General features: G+C 39.1%; 2 protein-coding genes across 2 annotated transcripts; both read left to right on the top strand.

Annotated features, from left to right (window-relative positions):
• The first annotated feature begins 10369 nt into the window (after positions 1-10369).
• LOC144407992 (olfactory receptor 5B17-like) lies at positions 10370-11362 on the top strand. Its single transcript, XM_078103214.1, has one exon. It carries the CDS (start codon positions 10370-10372, stop codon positions 11312-11314), a length of 945 nt encoding a protein of 314 aa, XP_077959340.1. The 3' UTR covers positions 11315-11362.
• Positions 11363-14313: 2951 nt separating this feature from the next.
• On the top strand, positions 14314-15249 carry LOC120819764 (olfactory receptor 5AC2-like). Its single transcript, XM_040177462.2, has one exon. It carries the CDS (start codon positions 14314-14316, stop codon positions 15247-15249), a length of 936 nt encoding a protein of 311 aa, XP_040033396.2.
• The last annotated feature ends 2508 nt before the right edge of the window (positions 15250-17757 follow it).

Raw genomic sequence — 17757 nt, 5'->3', positions numbered from 1 at the left:
TATGGATCAACCGATTAACCAATCTTTTCGTTTGTGCTTCATCAATTAATGTTTCACATAATTAATGTGCCGCATCATACATATTTTTTTATTAATTTCAAACTTTTCAAAATTGAAAATTAAAAACTTTTTATTTATTTATTGTAAATGACCTCTCGCGGCCCACCTGCAGTACCTGGGCCGCGGCCCACACTTTGGGAATCGCTGCTGTAGTAGTTGTCACCGTACAGACAAACCTTAATGCAGAATATACAGAGGCTGTCAACCAAAAACCAGAGATTCAGCAGCATTCACATGTGTGAATTTTCCTTACTTTAACAACCAGAAGATACAAGGTGACCAGTCTGACCCGCAGTATCACACTTGACAGCTTTGCTATGGAATTGAAGATTTCTACAAGAAAAACTGTGGAATGAGACATGTAGAGGCCCTTTTCCATTGTATGTGTTAAGGCACTATAGGGCAAACGGGGGGAACATGTTTGGACCCGTGTTCAGCCAGAACTAGAAATAGACAATCCCTGTCCAGTGCGCTGAGTGTCTTTAAGTAATTTTAATCTGCGCTCTGCATACAATTACCAATGCGTTTTTCCTTGCATTATATCACATTTGTTGGTTACCAGAACCACACAGCATAAGACAACACGTTGACACCTGCGACACGGTCAAAAACTCCCATCCACACCTTTGCTCATTAGCAGGCACTTACTTAAGTGCATTTTTATGGCAATGTGCCACCCTGTTCATGTGTAGGAACTGCATGTCCCAATTCACCCAGTGTTTCCCTCAGCATAACCCATCACCAAAACCTGCATTTATGGGTTGTTGTGGCGCAGGGGGTAGAGAGGGTGTGCTGGGAACCACAAGGTTGGTGGTTCAAGTCCTGGCTGCCCCCTGTCCCATGTTGAATGGTCCCTGAGCAAGACACTTAACCCCTAATTGCTTCCCGGGCAAAATGTAAGAGCCATGGGTTAAAAATGTAATGTAAGTCACTTTTGATAAAAGCGTCAGCTAAATGACCTGTAATGTAATGTAATTATGGCTCCATAAAGGCATTTAGCCTTTTTTATATCCAATATATTTCAATGCACATGCACAACATGAGTATTCATGACCAACCTTAACAACATCATTACCGTCAACCACTAGATATGTTGCATTTAAAAATAACCTTTTTTTTTTTTTTGCTAGAGTAATATCCACAGAAATACAGCCCGATGTCAGGTTAAATCATTTGTTATATTTTGAGGAAAACAGCATAGAGGCTATAATCAAATTTTCTATTTCTAAATCCGTGAGAGGAAATAACAGCCCAAGATCTTTCCTTGAATACACTTTTTAATAAGTTAATTGTGGGTTTATTCATTATGGTGGGTGACACAGTATACTTATTCATTCTCAACTTTCTCCATATAAAGTGATTGTTTGAGGAACAAAATGTCTTAAATATTGCAAGACATTTGTGAAATGTGTAAACAAGGCTGGAAAACCCTGTTATTTTGGTTTAAAGGCATCAATTCATTTAACATTGAAAATAGCAAAAGAAGAAGAAGGAAACGTCGAAGAAGGTGCTGATAACCAGTTTAATGAATTGATTCAGCTGCTGCTGAGCATAATGGTAACTATAGAAACGGTGAGTGGCCGATGCAACCCTGAGTCTTTATTTTTATTGTTAAGCTTCACTTATTGTTCAACCATCTGCTCTTTTTAATTTATTATATTACATATTATATTACAGTGTGTCTTGTTGCACATATTTCAATGCATATTAAATGACTTACGCTGTTTTTCAAATACTATTCTTTTTTTTCACACAAATCTTGAAGTATTTACAATTTTTTGGTGAAAAAAATACAATGAATGAATAAATAAAATCAGAAATCAGGGATGACCTATAGAGAACCTTTTAACCTCAAACATTCGTGGGCGTCCTCAGGAATCAAAGAACAGACGATGAGCTCGGCCTCGCGTTTACTACCACCTGGAGGACACTTTTCAGCTACCCTCGACACCTAAATATATACTGCTGCCACGAAGATTTTACACTTCATAATGCACAACTTGTTTTTTAATATGTGTCACCCTCAATATAAATATACACATGCATATACTTACTCTATTGCACACAGTACATAATCAGGAAATACAGGAAATAAACACAAAGGAAAACGTCCAAGGAGGATTTTCCTGGAGCAGCCAGGTTATGCGTTGGTGAAGATTTATATCGAGAGACGGCATTTGACACTAAGAGCATCAACAGCTGCGGCAACTTTTGTAAAATACAAAGACACACAACCCCCCACTGGTTCCAACTACGGGCAGGAGACGTGGCTGGTGGCAGGTGCCATGTCCGTCCCAACAGAAATAAATCCAAGACCAGCAACACCAGTAATCCGCATATTTCTTCATAGTCACGTAACAAGTATTCTGAATGTATAAGGTGGTAATAATGGGCTATTTAGGTAGTCAATAAACAAACGTACCTGAAACAAAAACCTGGGTAAAAGTTTTAATTATTATGCTAAAGGGAGGGGCTGTGAGATGGACGATAGCTGTGCAGGTAAAATAACTTTTAGATTGGATTTAGCTTTTATGAGAAATGTTAGAAAAACACTTAGTGGACACAAACACGGCCGCTCAAAATCCTTTTCATTAGTTGCTTAAATAGATTAGAGAGATTAATTAGTTGAGCATCAGCACGTGCAGGTGGAATGAAAAAAAGTGTTTCAAGCTTTTGATTGTTTAGCTTTGCTTATGGTGCAACCATCTGCTCTTTTCATTTAATCAGATCACATAACTGAGTCATCTACCATTTAACACCTGAAATGTACTTTAATCTTCATTGTGCTATTTGCAGATCAATTTGTTAAGTAACCGCTTGGGACTGCGTGTGAACTGCCGCATCCAGCAGGACAACATCTCCTCCACATGTTGTGATATTGCGCAACTGAAGATTTATGTTGGATTAATGTAGCTGGGTTTCACCAGTGCATCTTGTTGTTGTCCAATGCATAATGCCAATGCATAATAAATGAGTTCATAATGACTTTAAGGTCTTTAATTGGTAACTATTAATTGCTTGTTGGTGTGTGCATGTGAGTGTGAATTGGGGGGTTGTGTGTCTGTGTCAGCTGTGTGATTGACTGGCGACCAGTCGAGGTTGTACCCCATCTCTCGCCTTGGTTGGGATTGACTCCAGTATGAAGGATAAGCGGCATTGAAGTTTGACTGATGCTGTTCATTAAAAAATATTGATTATTTTGTTCAAAACAAACAGGTTTCAGTAAAAGAGCCTGCTGACAAAAGAAAAACAGATAAGATGTCATAAGGTTGATTTGTGAAACTAAACCACACTGCCGATCCCAAAGGAGCTCACTGCTTTGTTGTTTGTGGCTACAAAGTCAAAGTGAGTTGAATCCGTTGCATGCTGGGAACTCAGGGGACCACACCACCCCCTAACGGTCCACCAGTTTCATCACCTTTAGCTCTAGCGAGGTAATGAGCGCTAATGTTTCCCATCCCGATAGGATCATTAACAAGGTCCACCGTGACCATCCGAGAACAAAAAGACTTATGAGCACACACTGTGGGGGTGATCGGCCTTCTGGGAGCAAAGGGAGAGGCCCGGTAATAGATGTTCATCAGACAGGTTACAAGCACTAATGAGGGCTACTGGGATCCCCAACAGGTGATCCTAGCCAATAACAAAGAGACACAAACAGGCTATTGGTTAGCAGCTTTCATTTTGAAACAGAGTACTGGTTTGGTAAGTTACACATAAAACACAGTTTTGCGGCCTAAACGAATCAAAATGCTGTCTGAACAAAATGTAAAGCTGTTGGCGTCTCCTTCTGTAGACACAGAAAAATAAAGGGTTTTAAATTCCACGTAGAACTGCCACCTACTAAAGAACCACTTTGTTAGGTCGTAGTTAGAAACCACGAACCCTGCTGATTACACCAGAGAACAATCACAGCACGAGAAACAAAGACACTCAGTCGACTTGTAAGTTTTACTTGCTGCAAGGGGAGCCCGTCAAGAATCTTAGAGTACTAGACCCTTCACTCGATCACAGCCAACTCCGACTAGACTTCCCCATGCAGTCTCCTTTTATTGAGGTAGTGAACTATGTAAGCATGATGAGTCGACACTTGTTTGTTAAAAAGGTCAGTGGTACAACAGTAGTAGCAAAAGGCATTGTACTGCAAACTGGGTATGTCGACTCAAGGTTTAAAACAGCTTACACAGGTGAATGTATGTGTGTGTAAGATAACGTATGAGTGTCTGCAAATGTGTCTTGGACTTTCTTTCTATATATTAAGTTGCTTTTCAGTTTGGTGGAGAAAATACAGTTGAGTCCACCGTTTCCTGTTTTAAAGCAATTAAAACAGGACAATCAAACAGTATATTGCGTAATGATAATAGCACAATAAGCAGTATTCCCTAACACATTTTATGAATGGAGCTACATGTTTGCCATAGTTGTCTTTGGGATCTTAAATAGTGTTTGAGTTGTTGGATGGCCATGATCTGGTTGTGTTTATATAACTATATAGATATCTAGAAATCTATAGATATATACATTAGTGCTGGGCAATTTGAATCACAATTTATAGATTTGTAATCAATAGCAATCACATTTTTACACGCAAAGTTTAATAATTCATTCAATTATTTTTATTCAATTAGTGTACTGCGCACTTTTCTTTATGCAAACACAAATATGGTGCTTTATTTGCCACTACCATGGCATTAACATTTTATCTAGTTTGCTATAGAAAAATAAGTTTAACTTGCCGCCTGGAAGAGATTTCAAATGAAAATGTCCACATAAATCGCCAGTTCTTTTGTTTTGGTTCTGTTTTGGATCATGGAGAGCGGTCTTAGGACCGCCCCCAAATCCGCCCCCAAATGCTCTCATTGGCTACGATGCATGACGACGTACCTCCCAAGCCAATACTGATCAACATTGCCATTCAACATTTTTCTATGTGCACATTTTTTGCAAACTGATATTAGTCATTGGTGTTAAGAAAGCGAATCACATCACACCACTACTGAGGATGTCTCTCACGACTCGGGCTTCTTGTCCTGAAAAAATAATTGACCGTAAAATCCTGCTGTTGGTTCATAAAGCTCTTAACATTTTAGGGCCAAAGTATATGTCTGACCAGCCACTACCAGATAAGCCATCCCGACCCCTCAGATCATCTGGGACGAGTCTTATTTCTCAATTTCTATATAGAACGCAGAAAACGAACCCGCATGCACGGATAAACTGAGAGCGGTCATTGCAGCAATTAGAACAGCAGCAGACTTGATGCACCACGTCAGCTTGTCTTGCTAATTAATTTAATACAGTTCTTGACTGTTGACAGTACAAATATAAATTAGTTTACTCGAGTGCTCCATTACATAAACTGTCTCTCAGACATTAAAATATTAGCAGAAACTATTCAATAATTCATATTTGGAAAATATTATTACAATTTAGAGTGCCTTTGAAGCTGACGTCCTGCCGGTTTAGCGTCCATGTCTCCTCACATGTCCATGAGTTAAAACATTGTTTTAATGCACAATAATAGACAGTACAACAAGCCTTGCTGTGAATACGAGACGTTTAAGTTCAATTTCAACATGAATTTATGAATCTTAACTCTGCCTTCAAGCAACTGTAACGTTAACAGTGAACAAACATCAGTCTCTGACATCTGATTAAAGGTTATGAACACTTAAGCGTAGTTATAGTATCTCGTGTATAACCGCTACGGAGATGTGAATACCAGCAGGTAATTTCACAAAAGACAGGCCGAGAACAGGCTGCTCCCTGCGGGCTGAGATGAGGCTGACCGTCCAGTCCTCTGCTATTGTTGCCTTTTGCTGAGGTGAAATGCATCCTGGGATATTTGGCTCGCACAAGAACGGCACAAGAAGTCTGCTCCGATGCATTTTCTGAGAAATGGGCAAATGTGTGTATTGTGACCGCTCTTTCCTTTGAATTGGAACAGTACTCAGGCTGCGACTCACAAGTCCAGTCAAGAAGGCATATCTAGAAAAGGCCCCTAAGTCAGGACCAAACAAGGCGACAAACTCCCAGAAGGCTGCAGACTCAGCTGCTTCAAAGTAAGACTCAAGACTTTCAAGCTGCCCTTAATTCATCCAGATGAAAGCATTAAGTGGATTTCTTTAATGATTTATTTCATAAACTGCACTGCAACTTTTATTCTTGTTTATTTTTTTAATGTCTTTCTTTAATAAATAGTTAGACTTTTCTTTTGTCTGATGTTGTAATAGTGAAACACTTTGAATGGTCTGTTGAAATGTGCTAAACACATCCTGGACACAAAGACATCGGTTTGAGAACCATAGATGTGAAGGAAGAGTGAGAGTAAGACTCCAGAGAGAGAGCCAGCATCTGCCTGTCAATTGGACCCTGAACGCCTCACTGCGGCTGTAATTCTATTCATCTGCTGGTCAATGAGACACGTGGGAGCTCCAAGACCTTCAGGGACCCTCATTACAGCTTGGTAATAATAACCACTATGCACACGGCATATAACAAACAAACATAGAAGATTGTTAGCATCCCCGAGCGGCCTTGGGGAAAATGCGCCAATCATGAGTCCTGGATGAGGTTTTAAGGCAAGGCAAAGGCATGGCAAGGCAATTTTATTTGTATAGCGCTTTTCATACACAAGGCAGACTCAAAGTGCTTCACATACAATAAAGTGAAATAAAATGCAGGAATTAAAAGACAATTAAAAACTAAAATTATGAATTAAAATCTTATTTAAATTGTTTAATTAAAGGCAGAGGTTAAAAGTGCAATATAGGTAAAATTTAGCAGAAGGCGAAGCTAAACATAAAAGTTTTCAGTCTTGTTTTAAACGTGGTCAGAGTTGGGGCAAGTCTTAAATCTTCAGGAAGTTTATTCCAGCTGTTTGTTGCGTAGTAACTAAATGATGCTTTTCCATGATTTGTATTTACTCTGGGAATCACTAACAGATTGGTGTCAGAAGATCTTAGTGATCTTGAAGGCTTATGTAGTGGAAGCATATCAGTGATATACTTTGGCCCTAAACCATGTAGTGATTTATATGTGAGCAGTAGGATTTTGAAATTAATTCTCTGACATACTGGGAGCCAATGTAAGGATTTAAGAATTGGTGTAATGTGCGCACATTTTTTGGTTTTTGTTAGAACTCTAGCAGCAGCGTTGTGAACAAGCTGGAGCTGCCTGACAGTTTTTTTTGGAAGACCTGCAAGGAGACCATTACAATAGTCTACTAGTTATAAAGGCATGTACAAGTGTTTCTAAGTCTTGAGCTGACATGAGCCCTCTAAGTCGTGCTACATTTTTGAGGTGGTAGTAGGCCGATTTTGTTACTGATTTGATGTGACTCTCCAAGTGTAAATCTGAATCCATAATAACCCCCAGATTTCTGGCTTTATTTGATGTTTTCAGGGACATGGAGTGAAGGTGTTGGGTTACTTTAAACCTTTCTTTTTTAGCACCAAATACAATGATCTCAGTTTTGTCTTCAAACCAAAGCTTAATTTATTTTCATATTCTAATCACACCCTTCACCATCACTGACCAGTTAGTCATTTTCAGTATACTGAATTTGAAGAAAAGAAATCGCCTTGGCAATAAAGGAAGAAAAAGCTTTCTTTAGTTATGTTATCATCATTTTTTTTTTTAAATTACTAATCGGTCAGGCACCGGTTTTGTTTAAAAAAAATAATTTTTTAATAATAATAATTAATTATTGTAAAAAAACGGTAGTCACAACAATGGGAGACGCAGGTTGTTGTTACAGTGCAGAGTCATGCAGACGACATAAAAACAACCAGGTTCAAAGTATTACTTTATTAACAAGGTTGAAATGTAAATTAAATAATTTAGTAAAACCAAGGAATATCATAGAGTACAAAGGTAAACTGTCCGGTAAACTAAACTGTCTGATTTCTTTCTCGGTCATGATCGTTAATTCTCGTGAACAGTGATTGACACGTCATTGTAGGACGGAATTATCTTGTTTCCTTTCGTAAAGGATGGTCCAGTGGTTCCTATGCTGAAGAAGCTAAGTAAGGAAACATTGAAGCTTCTTTCCTTACCACCCAGAGACTTCAGCTCTACTTTTGCGCCATTTAACTCAGTTAGGAACCTTCCTACGCAAAAAAAGATTCAAAAGGAATAGCTATGAACATGAACTCACAACTAGTTTAAAGATGAATTAATAGTACACAAGCTTTCCAGTTGATACGTCACTAAAGTTGCTCATGGTTCTGTTCTTTGACAAATATTTTTTTAATTACTACAAACATGTCTCTGCCTCATCCTTAAAGTACTTAGAGTACTTTAAGATTGTTAAACTGGTGTTTGCTGGGGTGTAATTATCCAGATGTCACTGCTTGTAACCTTCCTTTTTTTTCCCCTTAAAGCCCCGTCACACTAATATATGTACATGCAATAGGAAGTTATACTCAATTTTAGTGAGCTAGAAAGTGGCATAGACATTTTATGTGGAGGATAGGATATGTGGATAACAATGATTTCCGTGGTACTGAGTACGGTACAAGTGTCCCGTTTAAAGTTGTAAAGCTGAGACAACCATGACGATGTTGTATTGGATATTTTTGCGTACTGGCAACCCTGCACTTTGACAAGAAAGCTTACCTGAGAGTACCCAATGACCTTGTTGAACGTATTAGATGAACTGTACAGGATAATCACAGCATCACATAACCTTTCAAGCACAAACTAGAAACCAAGAGCATTTGTAGACTGCATGGTTTCCCATACATGGAAAGTTTACACATGCAAAGAGCTTTTTATCAAATTGACAGAAAGAATGCAATTCAATTAGTTCTGGATTAGTCAAGTCATCAATGTGAAACAGAGGAGCTATACACATTTATGTCAATCAGTATGAGAAGTTTTCTCAATTTGTTAGAACATGAAATAAAAGTAATTGTCATCAGAATTTGTCGGTTTCAGAGCTCTTTCCAATATATTTTTAGAAAACAACATGTTTTCCTCGGACAGGAAGTCAAATATTATACTTTTTATCGTAATTCAACAAGGTGTCTTACTAAGTTAATAAACATTACTTTTGCTGTTTCCAATTTTCCTCCATTTTTTAAATCAAAAGGTGTCAGAAAGGTTCATTGAATTTTACAAATATGTTTTCATTATGCCATTAAAAATCTGTCAATTAAATCCTCCTATGGGTTTCATTTTTATTGTTCTCAAAACTGAAAAAGATTTCATGATTTTCCAAATGATCATTATGGTGTCTACAAGTTGGACTGGGGGAAGTTGGCTCTATATTTGAGGTTTTAGAATACCTGTAACCTCACGCTGTTTCCCCTCTCCAATGCGACGGAAGACTGATGCACTAAAGAACCCCCCAACCGCTGTCAGGACCATATTCATTCTGAATCACTTGCCCAATAAAAGAAGGTTAAACTAATAAATAATATACTTACGCTAACACAATGTAATATATTTGGTTAAACATTTCTCTGCTGCCCCGATTTTCCATTCGGACTATTAACGACCACATTGACTTTAAATTGTAAAACTTCCTGCCCATGGTCTTTTAAATTAAAAATACTGATGTAAGACATTTCATTGACTACCTTTTGGGAGTAAACACAACAGAACATTTTTCTGTTTTGGTTTAATGATGACAGATAATAAAATACTTAGGAGGATAGGATGTTGGTTCTTTTTTTCCTTTCAGATAAACAATAAATGAGTACACAATATGTTTTGAAAGAATAAGTGCAAACAAAAAACTGAAGTCAAACGTGTCAAACGCATGCAGCAAAAGCATTTAGTGTCATCTGAATAATATGTGTTACCCTTTTCTAACACGGGATGAACAACGACGATGCCGGTTGCTCACAGGTTGCTGAGCAACAGTTGACCTATTAGCATTCGTGAGCCCGCAGCTGACAGACCAAATAAAAGCATCTGCGGTTGCCTCTTCTGGTCCGAGCCGGGTGAGGGAGGCCTGTGATTTCAAAATGAGCCCTGGAGCTGCTTCACTCTGAATCCAAAAGTTAATGTCAGATGTTAAGCTCTAACAACAAATGGCTCTAGGACACTTGCTGAAATGCTCCAATGTTATTTTAATCAGGGAACTGTTTGATGAATCAAGATTAAATGAAAACATCAAGGAAATGGAGACTTTATATGTTGGATACCTCTTTAAAAACTGTTCATAGTAAAATAATCAGAACTATAGATGTTATTGTCATTGTGATATAAGATTGATCTGTTTTTAAGGATTGTGTTAACTTTTTATGAATATACCTGTGGCGAGTAAAGACCTCTGTTATTGCCACAAGACTGATGAACTATGGAGAACATCACTTCTGTTGGGGATATTCTAACCTTGGAGAGGTTAAAAATCACCACAGAGTCTTCCGTTCCTGTCTTTGTTGTCCTCCTCCTCATCTACATCTTTATTGTGGTGTCCAACATCGGCCTGGTGGTGCTGATCTTCAGAACCAGGAGCCTCCAGCAGCCCATGTACCTGCTCCTCTGCAACATGAGTATTAACGACGTGTTCGGGGCGACGATCGTCGTCCCCGAGATGCTTAGAGATCTGTTAATCTCAGACTCGGAGCGGCTCGTCCGTTACGCTGACTGTGCCGTTCAGGCCTTTTGCGTCCACCTGCATGCGAGTGCTTCCCACACGGTGCTCATCATCATGGCTTTTGACCGCTATGTGGCCATCTGCAGGCCGCTGCGGTACGCCGGCGTCATGACCAGTGGGACAGTGGCAGTGCTTTCGGCGTCAGCGTGGGGGACAGCTTTATTGATGGTGGCAATCCTGGTGGGACTCAGCGTCCGCCTGTCACGCTGCAGGTCGGTCATATCCAACTTGTTCTGCGACAACGCCTCCCTGGTCAAACTGTCGTGTGAAAGCGTCCTCACCAATCAGGTCTACGGCCTCGGCTACACAGTGGTGCTGCTGGGCTCGTCCATCGGCAGCGTGGTGCTCACCTACCTGAGAATCGCCGTGGTGTGTCTGCGCAGCAAGAACAAGTCTATGAATGGCCAAGCGCTGCGGACATGTGGAACCCACCTGGCCGTGTACGTCATCCTCTTGGTGTCCGGGTTCCTCATCGTGATCCTGCACCGCTTCCCTCAGCTGGCAGACCACAGGAAGGTGGCGGCGGCCATGGGACACGTGGCGTTGCCGGCACTGAACGCCATTATCTACGGGCTGCAGATTAAACAAGTCCGGCAGAAGATCATGACTTTGATACAGAAAAAAAAAGTAACTTTAAATGTCTGATTATGCCATGTGATCAGATGTGAAACATGCAAATGTTATTGCAGAGGATGCTTATTGAAAATATTCATGTTTTAAGTGTATGATGGTCATGGTTGTGTTTCAGCAGATTAGAAGTATAAATTAAGGGGTAGGAAGTTAAATACATCAAATTGTTTTAATGTATATCTGTTTTTATATATTATTTACATATTTAAATCTGCAACTAAACCTAAATATATATATACTGTATGTGTCAAAACGTGTCAAAACGTGGTGGTGAAGACAATCTTTAACAGATAATATGTGAATATATATATATATATATATATATATATATATATATAAAATCTATATTCATATATTATCTGTAAAGGATTGTCTCCATCGCCAACATCAAGTTTTGACACATATGGGTAATATAAATCTCCTTTTATATATATATATATATATATCTGTTAAGAACAAATTTTGACACATAGGTGTCAAAACTTGTTGGTGGTGAAGACAATCCTTAACAGATAATATATTAAATGTCTGATCCTTCACATACTGACCTTTTTGACTATAAAAATGAATGTGTAATCAAATAATACTATTTAATAATGCTCAGAAAAAGTGCATAGATTTTATAATGACATTATCAACAGTTTATTAAAGCATGACAGTGTTCCATATCCACCTGTTTTGTTTTCCAAATACACAAAATGTTGAAAGTGTTCACAGTGAACATATAAAGAGGTGGAATTGAAACATGTGACTCAAAGTTACTGTATGGCAGCTTTAAAAAAATCTCTCTGTGATACATTATGTCTACAGCTCAGTAAAAACTTTGAGAAAGAAATCAACAGTTAAAGCGTATTAACGTACGCTAACAGAGTAGGTTTCCTCGAGGATTTCAGGAACAACTGAGCTGTCAATAAACTGATATCAAAAAACAGTCCAAAGTGAAAAATGAAAAGTATCTTAAAGCTGCAATCTTCCTACAGTCCACAGCCATTCTCTGGTTGTCTATGAAAAAATGACTCTACTTCTCTCTTGATTTATTTACTCAGTAAACATTATAAACATTAGTTTATGGTCTCAATCTCGAGTTTCATGTCTTCTTCCACAGTCTTTATTAGAGACCTGTCAATAAGCGTTTAGCCTTTCCCTAAAGCACACTACTTTAAACTTTAGAACTCTAAATGGATAATTAAATCCATAAAAAAACTCAAATGGCCGTACGTTAAAAGCAGTATATTTAAAGTGAATGTGAACATTAAAAGAGAAAAGATTTGAAAAAGCAAGAAATTGTCAGTGGCGGCCCTGGATTTATTAATGAGTCCATCTGCAGACAGGATGAAAAAGGTTTTGATGATGATGATGAGGTCTTGGTGCTGATGGACCGCAGCCGACTGCCAGAGGGACGGGACCCAAACTGTTGGTGTACAGGGTGAGAGCGGCTGTTGCCTCCTCGGAGTGCTGGATGTGAAGTTGTGGAGTGACGGCAGATTGAAGCCAATCAATCTGCCGATGATACATCATATTTCACTGTGGCCACATTCTTTGAACTGAGTACCAAACATATGTTATATGAATGGAGTTTTAATAGTAAAATAAACTCAATAAGCATGCTCAGAATTTTCTTTTCCTGTGTTTGGCTGATTGTTGAGTAGCCTTTAGCTTCCTCCAAAGTGGGGAAGGTGTGTAAACAGAAGTGCTTTCCTCTTTTTTACAGACTTCACACTGACAGACTACAGATTCAATAAGCTCAGACAATGAAAATTGTTGTTGTTTGTGACAGATTGAAAAGTTGGTGTCCAGGCAACGACCAGTGATGCAACCAAGCTCAAAGCTCTGCGGGTCTATGGCTCTACTTATAGAAGATTGTCGGGTCACTTAAGCTCCGAGTAGAGCAGGTCCATGTCAATAGGTGAGTGTGTGTTAAATGTGGAAAGACAAGCCCTCGTCATCTAAAGCCAGTTAACATAATTTTATCTCCACTCAATTAGTGCAACATGATGTTTAAATCTGTTAGTACAACATTCTATCCTTCTCATTAGCTGTTAATCAAGCTGTTTAAAATGAAGATGACAATTTTACTATTGTTTCATGCAGCCTGTTCTGTGGTTGTGTTAACAAACAAAAAAGATTTGTATTTTGAAACATGAATGTCTTGTGATAATGAATTGGATTTAAATGCGGTAGTTTTGATATTCACTCTAAACTGATTTTTCTAATTCAAGCGTCATTCTCCTACATTTTCATTCAACCATGTTTTACTGTTTGACTATGGCCCATTCCCATAGTAGTTTATGTTTTGATAGAATTATGGGATATCCGTTTTGATTTGTCAACCATCAACGTTAAATAAAACCACTCATTTAACCATATCTCTCATTGTAATCATAACAATTTCACAGTATTTCTTTCTTTCATCGTTTTACTTTATTCCCATCTTCATAGTTAGGGGAGTAATTAGTATCTTTCTGTTCATTTAAAGGGCTTTTCTTTATAATTGGTACAGCAAATTAGTTTTTGCCTAAATATTGTTGATGTTTTAATGTTTTTTAAATTATTTATTTGGCAAAAAAAGCAGGAGGATTTCTACTCTTGTTTTGTGAGTTCCGAGCTGAGATTCAAATATGAACTTTTATCTATTTATTTATGATTGTTTTAACTAAATCCAGGTGTGTTTTTGCAACTAACAATATAATATTGATATATTATATATAATAATAACATTTCTTTGCATGGAATTATTAGAATGACAATCAGTCATTTGAGTTTAACATAACAAAATAAGGTACTGTTAGTGTACCACTTTACAAATTCGAAGAGTGATTTTGTGTTAGAAATGTATGAATATATGAGCTGCTTTGACTATTTTATGTGAAATGAGACAATATTTTAGAACTGTAGGGAATTTATGTTTATCATTTTCTAAACACTGTTATCTCCCTTCTGATCCTACAATAAAGTAAAGTTCTATATTTTGTCTCTTTCACATCCTCATTAAGCTTGCATCAACCGTCTGCACAATGGAGAACCAGACATTAAATGCAGATGTTCTAATCCTGGAAGGGTTAAAGGTCAGCCCAGAGTCCTCCCTTCTCATCTTTGTCTTCCTCCTGCTCATCTACATCTTCATCATGGTGTCCAACCTCGGCCTGTTGGTGCTGATCACCACAGAGAGGAGCCTCCAGCAGCCCATGTACCTGCTCTTTTGCAACATGAGCATTAACGACACTTTCGGGGCGACGACCATCATCCCTCGTCTGTTAAGCGACCTTTTTCATCCGATCGCAGAACGCTACATCCGCTACGCCGATTGTGTCCTCCAAGCCTTCTGCGCTCACTTCAATGCGAGCGCCTCCCACACGGTGCTCATGATTATGGCCTTTGACCGCTACATGGCCATCTGCAACCCTCTGCGATACGCCGCCATCATGACAAACCGAATGGTGGGGGTGCTGGTGGCGGCGGCATGGGCGGTAGCCTTTTTGATGGTGGTGATCCTGGTGGGGCTCAGCGTCCGCCTGTCGCGCTGCAGGCGCGCCGTGCTCCATCCGTTCTGCGATAACGCCTCCTTGTTCAAGCTATCATGTGAGAGTGTCCTTGCCAACCAGGTCTACGGCCTGGGCTACACGGTGGTGCTGCTGGGCTCGTCGCTCGGGAGCGTGGCGCTCACCTACCTGAGGATCGCCATTGTGTGTCTGAGCAGAAAGAACAAGTCTCTGAACGGCAGAGCACTGCAGACCTGCGGCAGCCACCTGGCCGCGTATGTCATCATGTTCGTGTCGGGCTCCGTCATCATCGTTCTGCATCGGTTTCCTCAACTTTCTGACCACAGGAAACTAGCGTCCATCTTGTTCCACGTGGTTCCTCCCGCCATGAACGCCCTCATCTACGGACTGCAGATCAAAGCAGTCAGACAAAAGATTGTGGTCATGTTTACCAGGAACACAGTAGGTTAAATGACTCAATAGGGAATCTTATGGAAATGTGTAATCCCTTTCTTATTATTTTCTTCTTCTTTCTTCTTATACTTAATGTATTCCATCTCAAAAATCAATTCAGTAATAAAAAACTGAGGTAATGATGGCAAATCGTAAAAATTATGTTTACATGAATATTTCGCCTTTTTTTCTCAACAAATTTTTCCAAAGATCTGTAATTGTGGAGGAAAAACAGAAAACTAATTCACAACCTGTATCTACAACCAAATAGTTAAGACACATAAATTACATTTAACTGGGAAAGGTATTTGAATTCATGAATAATGTCCTAAAACAGATTTTGCAACTGGATTGTTGTCAAAATGTGTTTTGAAATATAGTTTTACCGATGCAAAGTTCCTTTTTAACAACATTGCATTACATGTCATTTAGCTGACGCTTTTATCCAAAGCAACAATAAGTGCATTCAACCATACCAATTTGCTATAAGTATATTGTACTTAAAATGGCACTTAAGTGCTACAATTTGTTAGTCCTTTAGTCAAGGTAGATTTGACTAAAGGTGTGTCTTTAGTCAAATTTGAGGTGTGTCTTTAGTTTGCGGCGGAAGATGTGAAGGCTCTCTGCTGTCCTGATGTCATCACCAGCACGTTCCACCATTTCGGGGCAAGGACAGCCTTGCGACAGTTGTGATCTAGTCAGTGAGGGAGGGACAAGCAGTTTAGCAGATGCAGAGGGGAGTGCGCAGGTTGGGATGTAGACTGGACCCGATCCATTCACAGCATGGTAGGTGAGCGCCAATGTTTTGAATTGGATGCTGGCAGCCACCGGTAGCCAGTGAAGAGAGTGGAGGAGTGGAGTAGTGTGGGTTAAATATTATAAAGAAAACACTGGACATACACTGGAAAAGCATCTAGAAATCACCTAGCAATGTTATACATCTACATAATGTATTGATTATTTATTTCATAATTTATTTACTTTTATTATTTAAAATCAATAAAAAAAGTGTATAATCAACACTTTAGTCACAAGAGTGAATCACTAGTTCATAATTATATTATAATAATGATATTTTATTATTTACAAGAAATCCTCCGGTTACTACTCCGATATTGATTGACGTTGCTTGCTTGCAACAACATCGCACGTTCAACATTTTACTGCTTTGAGGATTATGCTGTATTGCATTCAGGACAATATTGATTCTGTGGACTTTCAATGATTGCATGTACATCAAAGGAAAATATTGCACTACATGTCCCGTGATAACGAGTGGATTGGGTGGACAGGCTGTGTCGTGCTTTCAACATAGCGCCTCTCAATAAACAATTTGTGGAGAATGGATGATGTGCATCATGATATTGTTGAAAAGGAACCAGCAGAAATAAAATGTGATGCCGCAGAAAAAAGAACAAGAAAGTTCAGGTTGAAAGGAATCTCAATGGTGATGTAAATGCTAATTTGTACAAGCAGGCAAAATAAAGACTAACATCACAACACTCTTGGCTTCCAAGAAAAATGCCTCTCTTGTCCAACAAAATCTCAGACCCTGAGGGGCCTTTAAATGTTAAAAGGCCTATGTCAAAAGGCTTCTGAAATCTACACATTGCTCACTGAGTTTCCTCTACCTGAGGAGGAGCAGAGAAGGCAGGATGCATGGTTTCATCCAAAGAAAGCTGTCTATGATATATTTATTGAAGAAATATCCACATGGCTGAAAGAAAACAAATTTGTAAGTAATGATGACGTTGACAATGATGATTATGAAAATGCAAAATCTGAGTGCCAAGATGCCATTAGACCCGGGGACGGTGTGTCTAATTTGTCAAGCAGAAGAAGTCAAGGTAGAAGTATTTCATCTGCATGTATAATGGCTAAGGCAGAGAAAGTAGCTTTAATGGAGCCTAGTTTCTGTTCTGCAAAAGAGACATGACTTCGAGGCACAAGCGGACAAGCTAAGAAAAAGGAACAACTGGAGCTTGATACACAGATAGCTGCTGCTGCTGCAAGATTTTGTGTTGTAAGGCAGTGACGTTGGAGGAAAGGCACATTCAGATGGAATGAATTCCTAAGCCTCCACAATGCCACACTTTTCATCTACACGCATTATGCGACCAAAATGAATACACAAGCAGATTTACAGGACCAAGTACAATGGCATGAAACCGCAGAAACAAAAAATATCAGGCTACAGATGCAGCCAAATACCGGATTGACTCATACAACCACTCCAAGGCTGGAGTCTCAGAATGTGTACACCCTCAGCAGCTGCAGCCCTCAGGACTGTAGCTACACAGGAACAAGATCTACACAGGCTTCACTAGGGCAACATGCATTTGACCAGGATACACTTTGTGAAATCATGCAGAATGAAATCACCACAATGCTTGTACAACAGCAAATGCCAGCTTCTTTACCACAAAAAGACATAATCGTTTTTGACGGTGACCCATTAAAGTATATTTCCTTTTCCCATTAGAACATTTGAACATTGTATTGAAGAAAGTACCAGCCGTTATCAAG

The sequence above is a fragment of the Gasterosteus aculeatus genome, chromosome 5 (genome assembly GCF_964276395.1).
Source record: "Gasterosteus aculeatus chromosome 5, fGasAcu3.hap1.1, whole genome shotgun sequence".
NCBI lineage: Eukaryota > Metazoa > Chordata > Actinopteri > Perciformes > Gasterosteidae > Gasterosteus > Gasterosteus aculeatus.
Note: the sequence above shows the minus strand (reverse complement) of the source record. Positions and strands in the feature narration are given on the sequence as shown.